The 19,059-nt window shown below is 48.6% G+C and overlaps 1 protein-coding gene across 12 annotated transcripts in view; it reads right to left on the bottom strand.

Moving 5' to 3' along the window:
- EHMT1 (euchromatic histone lysine methyltransferase 1) overlaps positions 1–19,059 on the bottom strand; it is a 151,700-nt gene that overhangs the window by 43,167 nt on the left and 89,474 nt on the right. For 11 of the 12 annotated variants that reach the window (XM_042964405.1, XM_042964407.1, XM_042964410.1 and 8 more), the window contains 4 exons: positions 13,948–14,025; positions 12,284–12,404; positions 8,269–8,400; positions 4,876–5,021 (listed from right to left, as the gene is read on the bottom strand). In XM_042964405.1, the coding sequence (XP_042820339.1) occupies positions 4,876–5,021; positions 8,269–8,400; positions 12,284–12,404; positions 13,948–14,025 (477 nt within the window). The remainder of the gene's footprint in view (positions 1–4,875; positions 5,022–8,268; positions 8,401–12,283; positions 12,405–13,947; positions 14,026–19,059) is intronic. The other variant, XM_042964403.1, reaches the window with a different exon arrangement.

The raw sequence follows: 19,059 nt of genomic DNA, 5'->3' as shown, positions 1-19,059 counted from the left end.
AGAAACTGGATATGCTGAAAACACCTATAGAAATGTGTAATTCTATCACTCTAGGACTGAATTTAGAATGGGTACAAAGACAATGAAAAATGAGAAAATTATTAACTCTGAGAAACATAAAATGTTGAGGAGGAGAATGAATGTATTCCAAGCACACTGCTGGCTCAGTTGTGAACGTTGCCATCGTGTGTTATGAAAACCACGAATACCGTTTTAACCAAAATTGAGGATAGAACGCAGACTGCAGGTGGGGCGATGAGAAAGAAGAATTAATTAAAAGGTGAGCACCTCTTCCCCACTCAGAAACCAGCAGGCAGTGTCTCCTAAGGAGAGGGTCAAGGAATGACAGCAGAAAGTGAGTCATGTAAAATTATGGAGAAAAACACAAGGAAAAATTAAAAGAAGTCACAGTGGCTGCCCCAGGGGAGGGAGACCGGGAGAGCCACAGCAAAGAGGTGGCACAAACACACATCAGGAGCTCTGCGACGGACACACAGTTAAGCAGACAGACACCTGACAACATCACGGACATTTACGGTTGTCACGAGATGAGATGTTGCTAAACACCCACCCCACACAGCACAGACCCGCACAGAGACTCATCTGGCCCACAGCAGCAGTGGTGCTATGGCAGAGGGACTCTGCTCAGGAGTCTGAGCACAGGACCAGGAGCCAGAGCAGGCGGCACGAGCAGACTGGGAATGTTAGGAAAGTCAAATGAAGATGCTAGAAATAACAAAATACGGAAACAGATGAATGCATTTGACTGGCTCATGAGTATGTATACTCAACAAGGAAGAAAAAGTCACTGAATGGAAAAAGGTCAATGTAATTAACCCAAACCTAAAATAGAAACAGCAAAAAGAGCAGAGCACCCACCAGCTGAGCCAATGTCAGATAACCTAGCACGCATGATGAGAGAGCCAGAAACAGGAGGGCAGGCTGGCCGAGAAGCACAGGGCTGCCAGGTGAGGAGGCTCTGGGACGAGCAGGTGCCAGATCAGAGTCCAAGAGGCTCAGAGAAAGCAAAGGAGTATAAACACTGAAAGAGAAAAACAAAACAAAAGAGCAAAACCATCCCACCCAGGCCCAAAGACAAAGAGAAAACCTCGGAGCAGCCAAAGAAAAACACCACAAGCAAAGGAACAGAAGTCTGAAGACGGCCAGCTTCTCGTCAGGAGCCAGGGAACACGGCACGGGAGCGGCATGTGTGGGTCCTGACAGTTCTCCGCCCATGAAAATCTCCCCCAAATGAAGGCAAGAAACAGATATTCTCAGGCACACAGAAGGGAGAGAACTCACTGTCGCCGCAGACCTGCACCATGGGATGGCTGCAATGGCAGGGTCCCGGACACCGTCTAAACAGAGGGAGAGCGCTGCCTGCATAGGGGCTAAATGAAGGTCAGCCAGAGACTACTTTTATGTTTAATCAGTCTGAAGGATAATTATTTAAAGAAAAATAACAGCAATGTACTGCGGGTTTTTAGCATATATGAAATTAAAACATACACCAAAAGATGGGAGGGAGGATTTGGAACCATGTCACTGTAAGATTCTCACACCACATCAAATGGTGTGGCATCAGGCAGAGGTTAGAGATGCAGCCTGGAAACCCAGGGCAATCACTGCGAACATCACAGAGCCAATGGTGGGATAAACTGCAATCATAAAAAAATTCAATCCAAAAGGCAGAAAATAGAGAAAAATGAGTAGCGGATGACATAAATCTTAACACCATTAAGATGTTAGGGGCACCTGGGTGGCTCAGTCAGTTAAGCGTCCGACTCTTCAGCTCAGGTCACAATCTCGCAGTTCTCGAGCTCAAGCCTCACATCAGACTCTGCACCGACAGCATAGAGCCTGCTTGGGATTCTCTCTCTCCCACCCACCCCTCCCTCTGCCCCTCCTGCACTCTAAATAAATAAATAACTAAAAACAAAGACTGATCATATACAAGAGTAAAACCCTACTACACACTAAAGAAATCCACTTTAAATTTAAAGACAAAGACAGGTGAAAAGTAAAGGACAGGGCATGTCCCCTGCAAACACTCATGAGAGGAAAGCCAGGGTGGTTACGTTAGTATCAGACAAGTGAGATCTCGGCAGACGTGCTTCCACGGGGCTGCAGAGGGACACTGCCGAGGGACATATGTGCACGCAGCAACAGGGTTCAACACACAAGAAGCCACACCAATGGGTCCAGAAGGAGAAACCCATAACTGTGGCTGAAGAATCCACACTTGTCCCTCGGCAACAGAACCGATGGACAGAGTCGGCAAAGCACAGAAGACCTGAACAGCAGGTTCCTGACAGCACAGCAACAGTGGTCACATGATTGTATGCATTTGTCAACATTCAGAAATACACACAAAAAGGGGACTTTTACCATGTGAAGTGTGCTTCCATAAAGCTGCCTGACAAGTAAAAAAGACAAACGAGCTTGTTTTGGGAAGGACTGCTAGCAACTAAATAAAGACACGCAGACCACCCAGACAAAAACAATTTTTGGGAAAACAGCAGTGGCCTAAGAATTTCCTGGAATCCCACATAAAACTGAGCAACTAGACTGCAAAGCCACAAGTCACAGACTTATTTACTACAACAAAAGCAAGCTACCACAGCTGCAAGACGCAAACGTCTGGAAGCAGACACAGACCCTGTTTAGCTACAAGACGTGTGTGATGCTGGTGTTGGGACAGGAAGAGAAGAAAGACCAAGGCAGTGTCTCTGGGAAGCAGGGAGGACTAGGGGAGGGCAGGCTGAGACCTGGGGCCAGTATGCTGCAGCTTCCAGAAACTCTCAAAGCCCACCACCAGGACTCCTGCCTGCCCAAGGCACAAGGACATCAGGGAACAGGTTGGGGACAAGAGGATGAAAGAGATAAAGCCAGTGCTTCTCATAATCTTTGGTTTCAGGGTTCTTTGTGTTCGTGCACTATTAAAAACTATCAAGGGTCCCAGGATGCTTGAGCAGCTTAGTCGGTTAGTATCTGACTTTAGCTCAGGTCATGGTATCATGGTTTGCAGGTTCAAGCCCCCCATCGGGCTCTGTGTTGTCAGCTGGGAGCCTGGAGCCTGCTTCATATTCTGTGTCTCCCTCTCTCTCTGCCCTTCCCCCACTCGCGCACGCACGCTCTCTCTCTCAAAAGTAAGCAAGCACTAAAAAAACAAACTATTAAGGGTCCCAAAGACCTTTTGTCCAGGTGGGGTATATCTGTTGACATTTTGCCACTGGAGAAATTAAAAAATAATTTTAAATTTTAATTTATTTAAAAATAGCAATAAACCTATCACGTTAACATAAAGAACATTTTAGTGACAAGAGCGGCGCTGTTCCATATTGTCTGTAAAACTCTTTGAATACCTGGCTTAATAAGAGAGCTGGGCTCTCCATCCACTTCTGCACTCAGAGCAGCTACACCAAACTCTACAAGGGTAGTTTCATAAATGCTTTGTTGTTATGTGAGCTCTCAAACCACTGTCCACACGGTTTCAGTACTATTACGTTAAAATACACCATGTTGCACTTCGGACGACTCTGTAACACTATGGAAATTATGAGTTCCAGGAGTTAAACAGAGATTCTCAATGCATAAAATGCCAGCATATACTCTGTGAAAAAGATCAGTGAAAAGACACATAACTTTTTATTATCATTATGAAAACAGTCTTGACCTTCCAACTCCACAAAAGAGTTCAGCACAGAGAGGTCCCACACACCCATGCCAAAGATGGGGCAATCTGAGCTTCAAGAATAATTACAACGCATAGAATTAAAACCCGTCGAATATGTTTAAATACATACATTCATTAACAATATTATAAAAGAAAGAACTGGTCAACCTCAGATGACCAAAACCAAATTTACGATGTGAAGAGTGGGAAGAAACAGAGAAGGGCTCTCAGGACCCTGCGATCCTCTAGGAGATGTCTGCTGGGGGATGGAACAGATGGGAAGATAGGCCCCTCTACACCACTACCCTAACTGACAAATGAACAACATAGGACAGACAGACCATGGCCGTGCTGAAACCTCTGAGGAATTAATACAGACATCAAGAGTAAGCAGCTGCTACCATCAGAAAAAGAGACAACCAGACGTTCTGCACGTCTTGTCCCGGTCTAGTCTGTCTCTGTGGCAAGCTGCAGGTGAGCAGGGAGGACACAGGGCCACGGACAGCACTGTGAGTGGGAGGCACAGAGTCCAGTCGAGGCAGCCATGTGGCCCGGGATTGTTCCACAGATAAGTCGGTAGGAAAAGAAAATAAGGGGGATTATAGATAAATTAAAAGGCAAAAGGCCAACGATGTCTCCGAGTTCACGCCGGGCAGAATGAGACTATTCGGAACATGCAGGCAAGGTAAGCACTGTGGAGGGTAGGCTGGGGGTCACTTGGGCCCAGGGCGAGCCCGAACCTTGGTGGCAAGCTACCAGAGTGCTCGCCCTGGACACACTCATTGGGCCAAACATCTGTCTTGTATCATTTTCTGGATCTATGCTTCACTCTACAACAACAAGGTTTACAACACATGGAATACAGAAAAGACCATGAGTCCCTAAGATACTAAAGGAAAGGAGAGGGAGGGAGAAACAACCAAGCCCCTGGGACCATCAGGGTACCAACTCCCCACTATGAAGAATGAGGAAAAACAACAAAAAAGACCACGTGGTTATTTGTTCTGTCCATCGAGTATAGAGTGTGTCTGGGGTGCCAAACAACCTTAGTAGTTTAGATGAGGGACGCTCTCCTGTGCCCAAGGGTCCAGCCAGAAGCTGCAGAGGTATGGCAAGCCTACAAGCCCACCAATTCTACTGTGCTTCTGGGGTCCTGCCTTAGTCCTGTCACTGCAGCGGAAGTGAGCTTGCTTGCTTACTTCGTGGTCCACGCTTTCCGTAGCCATACACTGGTTGTTGGCCAGAGTAGTGATCTCTCGGCTTTTCGGGGTTTCCATTCGGCAGCTGCAGAGGGGCACTTCCTGAAGGCCGTCCGTCTCCACCAAGTCAGGACCATTGGCCAGCCCTAAAGTCACACAGACACACATGAGCGTCACTAATAACACAGTGCATTCCCAGACGGGCGTTCACTATACTCAGTGGCACAAAGTCCCCACCTCAACACGCAGTCTAGAAAGTGAACAATTACATAGTCTTTGCAGAAACCTCACGTGGAAGGAAATAAAACAACGCCAATTACTTGCCAGCACGAGCAGCACCCCACAGCAGGAAGGCCCACCTGCGGGTGGAGTGCCCACTGCTGGCGGGGCAGGGCGGGAACCTCTCCCACCAGCATAGCACCTGCCAGGCCCCTAAGGATTCCTTGCTAATCCATGTTCTCAGGAGCCAGGACCTAAGTTCAGAGAAAGACTATACCTTCCTCGGCTACTCCTATATCTTTTGGTTTTCACACAAAAAAGCATACGTGTTGAGACCTTGTTTTCCTCACTTGGTTTTAGAATTGCTGCCACAGAAACAAACATTCAATTCCATTTGGGAGGGTTTCTTTTCCATGTAGGACACTTATCGGACCGAGGAGGGAGGAGCTGAGGGAGGCTGGGCCAGTGGTGAGAGTACTGATGAGGGCGGCACTTCTCATCCCCAATTCACGGGGAAGACACTAGATGAGCAGTGCTTGGGGTGGGGGGGGTGGGGGGGGGGGGGGGGGGGAAGGGGGGCCACAGCCCACATCTGAGCGCAGCCAGAGCCAGGCCGGCCTCGGGGGTGGGGTGCAGGCAGACCCCTCACTCCGACCCGGCTACAAGGTCTGGCTGCTTCCACAGGAAGACACATTTCAAGTTCTCTTCTTGTGAGACAGCCAAAGAAGAAAAATGGCCTCTTACTGCCATACCTCAGAGCAGGCCCACGTGGGGTTGGAGGACATGCCCTCACTGCCTCACTACCCCTGCATGTAATCCAAGGCTGGCCCTTACCAGGAGAGTCAGGATGCAGGTCTTCCACCACTGGCCAAGTGTCTGGGTCACCTACACTCCAAGACCATGACACCTGTCGTTCGTGAGGAGAGGACACAGGCAAACGGCGAACTAGAACTAACGTTAGAACCGCTACAAGTTTAAAACTGGGAGAGCCCTGGCGGAGACCCTGCTCGGCAACTAGGTTTTCAAATGAGGAAGACACAGGCGGTGCAGGGGCCCAGCCAGCACGGCTGAGAAGGCCGAGGGTGGGGTGAAGACCAGGCCTTCGGATTTAGTTTTCCATACACATGGACAAGAGAGCAGTGGTTCAGATGCCTCCTGAACGTGGGATGTGCTCCTGTCTCCAGCAGTGGGAGCCACCAGGGGTAGCAGGTGAATGGCTCAAGAGAACCCCACCAGGGTACCCACTCCCACTGAGCTCTGGCTCCCGCCAAAATCCCATCACCCACGTCTGGCTTCCCCTCCCATCACCTGCTGGGACCACAATGTCACTCAACCTCAACTCGGCAGAAAGGGCAGCAAAGATGCCTAGAGAGACATGCAGGCAGTGAATTCTGATGGGAAATACTCTCCACGCTCAAGCCTGGGCCATCTGGACCCATGACCCTGAACCATCACCTGCCCTCCCTCTGCACCTGTCACAGAGCACGCCCCCTGACCCCAGGCCTCCAGGGAGCCTGAGGCACTCAGTCCCTCCAGTCCAGCCTCAGGCTCCACAACTGCCTCCCTCGAGTGTCCAAAACTCAGGCTCTAAAATAAATGTACACTTGGGGCGCCTGGGTGGCTCAGTCGGTTGAGCGTCCGACTTCGGCTCAGGTCACGATCTCGCGGTCCGTGAGTTCGAGCCCCGCGTCGGGCTCTGGGCTGATGGCTCGGAACCTGGAGCCTGCTTCCGATTCTGTGTCTCCCTCTCTCTCTGCCCCTCCCCCGTTCATGCTTTGTCTCTCTCTGTCTCAAAAATAAATAAACATTAAAAAAAAAATTTTTTTTTAATAAAAAATAAAATAAATGTACACATGCAAATGCAACTTGTGTCTTCCATGTGCTGATTCTCTCAACTACAAGTATGACTTTTGAGCAATCACTGACTTATTAGTGAGAAGTTACCAATCATATCAAGTTTAGAAAGTCAACTTACAAAATGTCATGGAATCTCAGGAACCCTCCACTGTCTTCTCCTATTTCTCCAGCTTGGCTCCCACCAGTTTGGCCCTTACTTTTACCAGAAACAGAACATAAGCACACGAACACACAACCTCCCTGCTGGGACAAGCCCAGGTCACTCCACGAGTGAGCGACAGGAATTTCCACTGTGCTCTTCACCTGCCTCCCCACTGGGCCACAGCAGAGGAGCAGTCTGATTAAAGGAAATACTATTTCCAGCTTATATCCAAACCTAACTTCCTGAAACAAACTTAAAATCAGGTTTAGAAAAATGATCCTTCATGTGGAAAGAAAGCACAAGGTGACTATGCTGACAACTTTATGATATTACAGAGATGCTCTCTGCTCCATTTGGTGCAAGAAGAAAGACGGTTTCTCTGACGGACAAGTCTACAACTTGCGTTTTCGGCTAAAGGTGTGATTTCCCACACCAAAGAGGTGATCAAAATTCTTCTAGCATTCAAAACCCTAAAAAGCTAGTTATCTGTCCTCAGAAGACTGACAGGTTAAACCCCAACAGCAGCACATGACCCACAGCTTCACGGTCCACGTGGGGTGTAAATAACTTGGGGATTTCACATTGTAAAGAGATTTTCCAAAATAGTCAGCGATTAGTTACTTTTCACTGATGAAAGACTTTGAAATGGTTCAAGAAGAGGAGGCAGCGGTGGGGAGAAAGCCCTGCACAACCGGGGCGGCTGGCGGGAGAACTCCAGAGCAGCAGGGGGCCGCAGCTGCGCCCACACCCTCACAGCCCAAACCAGCACTAGGTGGACCCTTTGTTTCAGCACAGAACGGACCTGGGCACCAATCACAATCAGAGTCAGAGAAGATGACAAAGCCACACTATTGACAGTTTTAGCACCTGTACATTTCCTGAGTCAGCAGGGCAGGAAGACACCTTTCCATCAGGAGCTCTATGTAAGAACGTGTCTGGCTGACAGAGGGAAATAGAAGCCATGACCACCAACAACCTGATCTTGTGTGAGATGTGTCACTCCAGTGCTGCGGGTGACCAGGCAAACACGCCCCTGAGGGTCCTCTCAGCCACCTTTTAGGGATGCAATTAATTAAACATTCCGTTACTACCCACCAGGGGTCATCACGTTAATACAAGGCCTCCCCCAGCAAAAGCAAGATGGTGCCTGGTCTGGTCATGGCACCAACGTTCACCTTCTGCGTGTGAGGGCAGCGTCCCCTTGACACGGAGATCCAGGGAGTCCAGAGAAACTTCCATGTACCCCGTGCTGTCTCCTGGTGCCGTCTGCTCTGTGCTTCCTGAAGATGACGTATATGCTTCAGAACCTGCATTCAAAACGGACTCGTGAAACACTGCACCGGGGCCACGCCTCTCCCGTAGAGACCACAGAGAATGCTGATTAACCCATTCAAGACAACAAACTCAAACCCAACCACTGCCCAGGCCACTGAAGCCTCATTATCATTTTCTTTCCTGTGCATCCTTCTGCTAATTCCCCATGTCCACAGACTGTTCATGGGAGGAGGGGGAGCTGTATCAAGAAAAATGAGGAACTGACATATGAAAACATCTTTCTCTGGAATTACATCAAGTTAGGTAAAAGCTGATCAAATAATCAAGGAAACAGATAAAAACATAGTAAATAAATGTTCTGTAAATACTACTTTAAAAAAAAACAGGAAAAAAAAAAAAACAGGGGTGCCTGGGTGGCTCAGTCGGTTGAGCATCCAACTCTTCATTTCAGCTCAGGTCATGATCCCAGGGTTGTGGGATCGAGCCCCGTGTTGGGCTCTGTGCTGAGCGTGGAGTCTGCTTGGGATTCTCTCTCTCCCTCTGCCCCTCCCCTGCTTGCAGTCTCTCTAAGGTAAAAATTAAAAAAAAAAAAAAGCTTTAAAAATAAAGCACAAAAATCTGATTTGCAGGTGTGAAAGACCAGCTAATAAAAAGGAGCTGAACTACTGACAATAGCCAAAGTGGGGAAAGAGCCCAAATGCCCATCAATGGATGAATGGATAAAGAAGATGTGGCATATATATACACAATGGAGCAGTACCTGGCAATCAAAAAGAATGAAATCTTGGGGCGCCTGGGTGGCTCAGTCGGTTGGGTGTCCGACTTCGGCTCAGGTCATGATCTCACGGTCCGTGAGTTCGAGCCCCGCGTCGGGCTCTGTGCTGACAGCTCGGAGCCTGGAGCCTGTTTCAGATTCTGTGTCCCCCTCTCTCTCTGACCCTCCCCCGTTCATGCTCTGTCTCTCTCTGTCTCAAAAATAAATAAACGTTAAAAAAAAAAAAATTCAAAAAGAATGAAATCTTGCCATTTGCAACTATGTGGATGGAACTAGAGGTTATTATGCTAAGCGAAATTAGCCAATCAGAGACAGACAAATATCATATGACTTCACTCATATGAGAACTTTAAGACACAGAAGAGATGAACATAAGGGAAGGGAAGCAAAAATAATATAAAAACAGGGAGAGGGACAACACAGAAGAGACTTTTAGATATGGAAAACAAACAGAGGGTTACTGGAGGGGTTGTGGGAGGGGGGATGGGCTAAATGGGTAAGGGCATTAAGGAACCTATCCCTGAAATCACTGTTGCACTATATGCTAACTAACTTGGACGTAAATTTAAAAAAAAAAAAAAAAAAAAAAAAAAAAGTAGCCGAGAAGCCACCCCACGCCGTGTGCAATGTTCCTGGAAAACCTGCCCAACCCCACAGACATCTGAGTTCAGGATTCACAGGGAAAGGACACAGGACTACAGGGACACGTCCACCTGTCAGACATGGTGGTTTATGAAGGGTATCACATACCACAGGGCAAACAATGTGAATGCAATTGAGGAGCCTGTGAAATGAGGGCTAACTAGACTCAGGCTTCCTGTGCCCTCGAGCCAGCCTGTCCACGCATCCCCAGAGAGCCCGCGTGGGTCCTTGCCATTGTGAGCGGACTTCACCAGGGAGGCCTGTGGATAGCACGCACCTACACAGGGTAATATCTAAAGCCAGCAAACGGCAGGTGTCCGTATTTCACACCAAGCTTCCGAACATTAGTAACCGATGATATGTCAGTGATCACAAGTAAGTGAGCCATAACTCAGAGCAGTGTGGCATCTGAGGCCTTTGAATGCGTGCCACACTCTGTACCTCGGCTCACTGACAGACAGGAAGAAGCCAACCACGGTGAGAAATCATCACCACAAATCTGAAGAACATGAGTAGCCTGTGCAATCTTAAACACTTTGCAGAAAGAAGGTACAATTCAAATTCCTGTGTGAATAAACATTGAAGCATGCTTCTTACACATCATATCCAAGTCTTGGGGTCTAGCAACGCTTCTGTTCGCCTGCATAAAAGCCACATGGGCTGGTCACCCGCAGCAAAGAGAAGAGGAAACGTGAGTGAAGGAGACGGAGCTCATGGGAGGCTCATGGGCGCCACACACAGCTCTCCTCTGCTCTGGGGGGACAGCGCTGCCTCCCTGCCACCCACTCAACAAACCGACGTGTGCACCGGGGGGCTGGAGACGAACAGCACGAGCCCCTCGGCTCTGGGTGCTGGTGTAAAGAGAAGCAAGCAAATGAAACAGCCCCTACGGCAACTGTCGACAAAGGTTCACAGGGCGACACAGAAAGCTGTCAATTTAAGCAATGAGGCAGAACTGGGCGTCCCCACGCAAAACGAGAGTGGCCCTGCTGCACACCATACACGGCACTAGCTCACAACTTCAAGAAGAAAATACAGGACAAAATCCTTGTGATCTGACTTAGTGAAAGATTTCAGAGATCCTAAAAAGCATGAATTTTAAAAGAAAATAATCGATAAATTAGACCTCCACAAAATTTTTTAAACTTTTACTAGGCGTATGTATTTGCAAAACATGTATATAACAAAAGATCTGTACCTGAAAACTGAAAGAACTCTTGCAAGTCAATGAGAAGGTGTACAATCTGATTTTTAAATGAGGAAAGGAGAGAAACCTTGACAAAGGAAGGTAGACAGGGCCACGGTGAGCCACCTCACTACTCACTGGCTAAATACAAAGTGAAGGCGCAGGGAGGCCCGCAGAGCCCCAGCAGCGCCGGGACTGAAGAGGCCCGGCCACGACAAGGGTGGCAAGGACACGGAGGGGTGGAGCTCTCATGCTGCTGTGGGAACATAAAAGAGATCAGTATTCAGGCTTCTTACTGAAAACCGTCCGGTATTTACCTAAAAAATTAGACATACAGCATATAACTTAGGCATTCCACTCCTAAATATTTACCCAAGATAAACGAAGGCATCTGTTTAATGACGATCATATACAAATGTTCGTAGCAGTTTTATTCGGAAGAAGCAAAAACCGGAAAGAGCCCAAATGTCCATCGACAGGTGAGGGATAAACCACAGGACAGCCACACCACGGCCAACTTTCCACCGGTACTGCAACATGGAGGACTCAAAAAGTAATGCACAAAGAAGCCACTGGGGAAAGGGTCCCTATACCCGATGATCCACTCAAACAGAGCCCTAGACAGTGCTAACCAATCTGCATGCAGAGCACGGAGGAGAGAGCCCAGGGACAGGAAGGGCTGGCTGGGAAGAGGGAAAGGCCACCAAGTGACAGCAAGGCATTCACTTCAGGGTCTGTACTGGAGGTCTCAGGGTCATACACGTGCGTGAAAAGTCACCACCTTACACATGAATTACATACACTCTATCACAAGCAACAAATCTTGGGCAAAAAAGCTGTAAGAAGTGACCTTTGGCCCACTAGGCCTGCTCACCTTCTGGATTTCAGGGTCATTTCGTTCCCTGATCCTCTTTTAACAAAATTATTGCCAGAACAGGGGAATGTGACCAAAGGGTCAAAAGCCACTGTGTGGACCCGGGCTGACACTGCCTGCACCCGACACCGAGGGTAGACACAGTAACCATGACAATGTTCACAAGCCACAGATTGTGGGACACACAGGGAAGGAGATGGATGACCCCCATGAGCTCAACATTCAACAACGGAGCCAGCATCAAGGGAGGCTGGCCAGAAGGAAGCCACCTGAGGATCACCTGAGTGCCTGTAACAAGGTCCAGATATTCTCCCCCTTAGAACAGTGGAGCCCTTTTTCTAATGAAATCCTATGTAGAAGCCCCACCCCCACCCCAGGCCAGCTTCCTGTGGCCCCACCGCCACCCAGAGTGTCTGCAAGTGTGGACACCACGTTTACCCAGGATACTGCTTTGCTTCTTTTTATTTCTCCGCCTCCGTTTCCTAGCAGGCTTGATCCAGGGGCTGTCAGGCTTCCCTTTCCTCTTGAGAAACTTCTTCTTGATACTGGATTCAGAACTCTGAGAACCAAAGGGGCGGGAATAGAAAAAGCAAAGCATGAGAGCTCCTGAAAGCAAAAGGTACCAGAAGTTTTGTTTTCTTGCAAAACAGAATACCTACTATATCCTGATTCTTCAACTGGAAGATTAATTTCACTTCCAGACATTTTTCTGATCTCATTCTTAAAAATACTCATGTTTTCCCCTACATCACTCTAAGTTGTTATTTTACAGACCAAAAAAAAAAAAAAAAAAGGAAGACCAAAAGGAAGACCAAGAACATTTAAATGGAATTTATAAATCTTATTCGAATTTGGCACAAAAAAGAATGAGGAGGTTCTACTCAGGAACTAAATAAATAACCTCTCAGTGAGCAAATCCACTTTTACTTTATGCATCCATTCATTCTGCTTGTGAGAAAAGAAACACTCAAGGCCTCAATTTGCTTCAGAATCTATGTCCACGTTAATTATCTACATGGAGGACAAGGAAAGAAGTTATAATTAATTCGTAATATTTTAAGGTTTTTATGACTACCTATTTCTAAAGTCTGGATGCAGAAAGGCATCTAATGACCACGAATCCGAAACAAACCCACAGAACTGCCCCCCGTCACCGGTCTAATGCGAGCACCTCACATCCCTGCTCACTACGGACACACAGAGGAGCTGGAAAAGACCGTTCCAAAGACAGAGGAGCACGCGGGCCCTTCCGGCCACCCGGTGCCCGATGCCTGGCTCTGACCACGGCGGGCCAGCAGCACACACAGGACCCCTCTGCCACATCACAAGCGGCCCGATGCAGCCTGTGCTCCATCCCCTCTGCCTCACCCCCACCCCCCCTTACCGCCAAACTTCAGACCCAACTTCCGCAAGCACTACCCCCAAGCTCACTGTTGCTTTCAACCCGCCATTCCAGAGAAACGAAGGCTTATCCCCAAACCCAATCATCCCTCCCAGGTCCCCTTCTCGTGACACACTGACGCCAGTGGCCGCCGTCGCCCTCTTGAAAGCATTTCTCAGCTCACGTGACCCTCCCCAGTCTCACATCAACTCCTCCTTCTCTGCCTAACGTGTACCTGTCGGGTGCTTCCCAGGCCCCATCCTAGGGCTCGTGCTCTCCCCCATTTCCAAGCCCTCGCCCCTCCATTCCCACAGACCCAGCGCCCCCGCCCTCTGGCCCCTCACCTGCATGTGACACCCAGCCCACAAAAGGTTCCGCCGCTCCACCTCAGACACCTCAGATCCTTCCTTCCCCCTCACACTGGTCACCGGGCAGAATCACGGCCGCGGTCCTCGCTGTCCGCTCCTCCCCAGTCCCGCCACCCCTCGCACCAGAGCCCCGACCTCCGCCCGGATGGCCGCCTGGCCCGGACCGTCCCATGAGTGCCCGTGCCAGGCCTTTGGCTCTCTGCTCAGCGGTCATTCTCACGCTCCTCGCCAAGGTCTGGGACCTGAGTCACAGGCCCTGATTCCAAGCACACACTCCCAACGACGGCCGGACTACAGAGCTTCTTGCTTTACTCTGCCACCACACACAGATGAGAGCGCAGGGCTGGGGTTACCAGATCGGACTCGTCTCCATCCTCGTCCTCCTCCCCGGTGCCGGCCGATTCCTGCTCCTCTTCAGACTCGCCGTCCGTCTGGTCAGCCACACAACGAGCCAGAAAGAAAATACAACCGATGAGACCCTTCGGTGGAGGGGACTCCATAAAAATACATTGCCAGACACCTAGGCGGTCGGCGCCGGAGACGCATGCGTGCAGGCGGGGTGGGGCAAACACAAGTGCCGTGTCCACAACGTGCCCGGGGCCCGGGGCCCACTCCCTGCTCGAGAGCCCCATCCCAGGCGGGCTGCCCCTTCGCTCTATTTCTGTACTGATCAGAAGGCAGCTCCCCCGGCACGTAAGAGACCATCAGCTGTACGTCTAAGATCAGCGCACTCGGTGCGTTTTATGTGGAGCAGAATTCAATTAAAAAGTAATAAAACAAGGGCGCCTGGGAGGCTCAGCCTTTTACGCGTCCAACTTCGACTCGGGTCATGATCTCACGGTTTGTGGGTCCGAGCCACGCGTCCGGCTCTGTGCCGACAGCTCGGAGCCCGGAGCCTGCTTCGGATTCTGTGTCTCCCTCTCTCTCTGCCCCTCCCCCGCTCACGCTCTGTGTCTCTCTCAAAAATAAAAGTTTCAAGAAAATGTTTTAAAAAGTCACAAAACACGCACAGTAAAAAGATTTCCAGAGGCCACAAAATAATACAGAATGCAAAACCCACCCTTGACCCCACCCAAGGTCCAGGGCAGCCCCCAGGGCCATCACACTAGTGCTTCTCACACTCCCTCCGGCCAAGGTTTCGCACAAATGGGCCTGAACACGTAATTTCTTATTCCACAAAATTTCTTATTCCACGAAAAAAGTAACAGGCTTTTCCTCAGACAAGTAAAGCAGGCTGCTGCCCGCTGCCTGGCAGAACACCAAACACAACTTCGTGAATGAAACTTTCTTGTGATTGCAACATGTTTTGGAATTCCTTCTGTATCAAAGCAACACAGGTACCTCATTTTTTTCTGCTGCATTTATCTTTTCTATCCACACGGGTAATACATGGACGCAAAGACGCTAAAACGTGCGGGTGTCCATTCGCCCCTTTTCCACCCACTCCGAGGCAGAGATGTGGTCACACACACCCCGGGCCCGGTTCTTCGTGGGGTGGCACACAGTAACTTTCCCGTCCCCTAATCCACAGGCCCCCTCGTCGGCTTCGCAACGAGGCTGCGTTCTACACAAGCCGAGCTCCTCCGGGACAAACCTACAGACACGTGCTGCTCTCCGCAGACGTGCGGTTCCCAAACTGCTGCCACCAGCAGTGCCCGCGGAGGTACCACGAGCCCCCCAGAGGGGTGGTGTGGTCACTTTGGTCTCCATTCCCCAAGGACACAAGGAGCTGAGCAAGACGTCTCCCACAGCTCCACATACTTTCCTATTTCTTGCACTTTGTCTCGTGTGACCAAATCCTCGGTCCAAGCTGCGTCCTTGCCTCCTCATTCATCAGTAGGAGCTACACACATAAAAGACAGCAATCCTCCGTCTGTTAAATAGGTATACACATTTGCCCTATCAAGTCACGCTTTGCTTCTGGTATTTCTTATTCCACAAAAATGTCGAGACTTTATCTGGCCACTCAAACCTGCCCATCTTTCCCTTTGTGGGTTCTGGGTTTGTGTCTCCCACCAGAAGGCCTTCTTCATTTGAAACGAAAATATAATTTCTAACATTTTCTTCCACAGTTCAATATTTTATGTTGACACTTCAAATCTTCTGTACTTTACTTTTCAAAACAACAGCTTTACTGAGATATAATTTACCTACCCTAAAAGTCACGCTTTTAAAGTATAAAATTCAGTGGTTGTCAGCATCCTGAGTTGTGCAGCCATCGCCGCTAATTCCAGAATGGAGGTAATATTTGCTATGTGCCATGATGTGAAAAGCCCACCTCTACTTTTTCCCCCGAAAGATCAATTGTCCCAATGACACTTACTGAAAAGTTCATGATCCCTTGACCACAAACTAAAAACCTCATCCTTACAGCACACTACATTTTCACGTACAAACGGGTTTGTCACGGATTTCCTGTTCCGCTCGCTCAATGCTTTCCCATTTCTGCAAAAATCCCCGTGTAATCACTCTCCAGTAGTTGTCACTGCCGTTCCCTCTCCCTGGGCTTGCTGCACACAATTCCCATAACAGCTGTTTTACAGAAACTGCTGTTCAGGTTTTGATGAGAATTACCCTGGACTTCTATGTAAAGTGGGGAGGATGAAGCAACAATCTTCTCATTCAGACAAGTATGGGTTTTGGCTCATATGAAAAACAGGTCTTCCCTCAGACAAAAAATGAATCTTCACGCAGCAAACAATGGGTTTTCCCTCAAACAACTGGCCTTTCCCTCAACCAATGGGTCTACACTCAGACCAACAATAGGTTTACAATCACACATTTAACAGGTCTTCACTCACACAATGGGTCTTCACTCAGAAAAAGAGTTTGAGTCTTCACTCACACAAGTAACAGGTCTTCTCTCGGAAAAGTAGTGGGTATTCACTTGGACAAGTGACAGGTCTTCACTCAGACAAACAGTGTTACCTGAGACAAGTAGTAACAAGTCTTCCCTCAGAAAAACAATGGGTCTTCTCTCAGACAAACAAGGGGTCATCCCTCACTCAAGTAAAGGGTCGTCCCTCAGACAAACCATGTGTCTTCCCGCAGCAAGTAACAGGTTTTTCCCCAGACAAGTAAAGGGTCTTCCCCCAGACAAGGAGAGAGTCTGCTCCCAGACAAATCATGGGTCTTCACTCAGACAAGTAACACATCTTCCCTCAGACAAGGAAGAAGTCATCGTCAGACAAGTAACAGGTCTTCCCTCAAACACTGGTTCCTTCCCAAATAATGGGTCTTCCCTCAGACAAGTAAAGGGTCCTTTCTCAGACAAACAATGGGACTTCCCTCAGCAGGTAACAGGTTTTCTTTCCCTCAGACAAGTAGAGGGTCTTCCCTCAGAAAAACAACGGGTTTTCCCCCAGATGAGTACAGGGTTTCTCTCAGACAAATCATGGATCTTCAAACAATGGGTTTTCCCTCAGAGAAACCATGGGTTTCCCTCAGACAAGTAACAGGTCTTTCCTCAGACAAACAATGGGTTTTCCCTCAGACAAGGAAAGGGTTTCCTTCAGACAAGTAACAGGTCTTCTCTCAGACAAGCAATAAGTCTTCCCTCCAACAATGAGTCTTGCCTCAGACAAACAACAGGTCTTTGCTCAGAAGAACAAAGAGTCTTCCCTCAGACAAGTAAAGGGTCTTTCCCTAGACAAACAAAAGGTCTTTCCTCAGATACCAAGGGGTCTTTCCTCAGACAAGTAACAGGTTTTCCTTCAGACAAACAACTGAGTCTCTCCTCAGATGAACCACAGGTTCACACAAGTAAAGGGTCGTCCCTCAGACAGACAATGGGTCTTCCCGCAGCAAGTAACAGATTGTTCCTCAGACAAGTAGAGGGTCTTCCCGCAGAAAAACGGGTCTTCCCCCAGACAAGGAGAGGGTCTTCTCTCAGACAAATCACAGGTGTTCTCTCAGACAAGTAATGGGTCTTCCCTCAGACAAGTAACAGGTCTTCCGTCAGACAAGGGTCTTCCTCCAGAGAAGTAACAGGTCTTCCCTCAAAAACTGGTTCCTCCCCCAAACAATAGGTCTTCCCTCAGCAAGTTAACAGGTTTTCCTCAGACAAGGAAAGCTTCTTCCTTCAGACAAGTAACAAGCCCCTCTTCAAACACTGGTTCTTCCCTCAAACACTAACAGGTCTTCCCTCAGAAAAACAACGGGTCTTCCCACAGACAAACAATGAGTCTTTGCTCAGAAAAACAAAGGGTCTTCCCTCAGACTGGTAAAGGGTCCTTCCTTAGACAAGTAAAAGGTCTTTCCTTGGACAAGGAAAGGGTCTTCCCTCAGACAAGTAAAAGGTGTTCCCCCAGACAAGTAAAGGGTCTTCTCTCAGACCAACAATGGGTTTTCCCTCAGACTAAACATGGGTTTCCCTCAGACAGGTAACAGGTCTTCCCTCAGACAAGGAAAGGGTCTCCCTTCAGATAAGTAACAGGTCTTCCTTCAAATACCTAGTTCTTCCCTCAGACGAGTAAAAGGTCTTCTTTCAGACAAGGAAAGGGTCTTCCCTCAAACAAGTAAAGGATCTTTCTTTAGACAAGTAAAAGGTCTTTCCTCAGACAAGTAAAGAGTTGTCTCTCAGACAAACAATGGGTCTTCCCTCACCAGGTAACGGGTTTTCCCTCAGACAGGTAGAGGGTCTTCCCCCAGACAAGTAGAGGGTCTTCTCTCAGACAAACAATGGGTCTTCCCTCAGACAAGGAAAGGGTTTTTCCTTAGACAAGTAAAAGGTCTTTCCTCAGACCAACAAGGGGTCTTCCCTCAAATAAACAATGGATCTTCCCTCAGACAACAACAGGTCTTTGCTCAGAAAACCAACCGGTCTTCCCTCAGCAAGTAACAGGTCTTCCCTCAAACAATGGATCTTTCCTCAAACAATGGGTCTTTGCTCAGAAAAACAAAGGGTCTTCCCTCAGACAAGTAACAGGTCTTTCCTCTGACAACTAAGGGGTCGTCCTCCCTCAGACAAGTAACAGTTCTTCCCTCAGATAAGGAAAGGGTCTTCCTTCAGACAAGTAACAGGTCTTCCCTCAAACACTGGTTCTTCCCCCAAACAATGGGTCTTCCCTCAGACAAGTAAAGGATCTTTCCTTAGACAAGTAAAAGGTCTTTCCTCAGACAAACAAGGGTCTTTCCTCAGACAAGTAAAAGGTCGTCTCTCAGACAAACGATGGGTCTTCCCTCAGCAAATAAAAGGTTTTGCCTCAAATAGAGGGTCCTCCCCCAGACAAGTAGAGGGTCTTCCCTCCAACAAACAGTGGGTTTTTCCTGAGACAAACCATGGGTGTCCCTTAGACAAACAACAGGTCTTCCCTCAGACAAGGAAAGAGTCTTCCCTGAGAGAAGTAACAGGTTTTCCCTCAGACAAACAAAGGGTTTTCCCTCACACAAGTAACAGGTCCTCCCTCAAACACCGGTTCTTCCCTCAGACAAACAACGTCTTTGCTCAGAAAAACCAACGGTCT

Source organism: Panthera tigris, chromosome D4 (assembly GCF_018350195.1).
Source record: "Panthera tigris isolate Pti1 chromosome D4, P.tigris_Pti1_mat1.1, whole genome shotgun sequence".
In the NCBI taxonomy this organism is placed as follows: domain Eukaryota; kingdom Metazoa; phylum Chordata; class Mammalia; order Carnivora; family Felidae; genus Panthera; species Panthera tigris.
The sequence above is the reverse complement of the archived record's forward strand: the minus strand, read 5'-3'. Positions and strand labels throughout refer to the sequence as shown.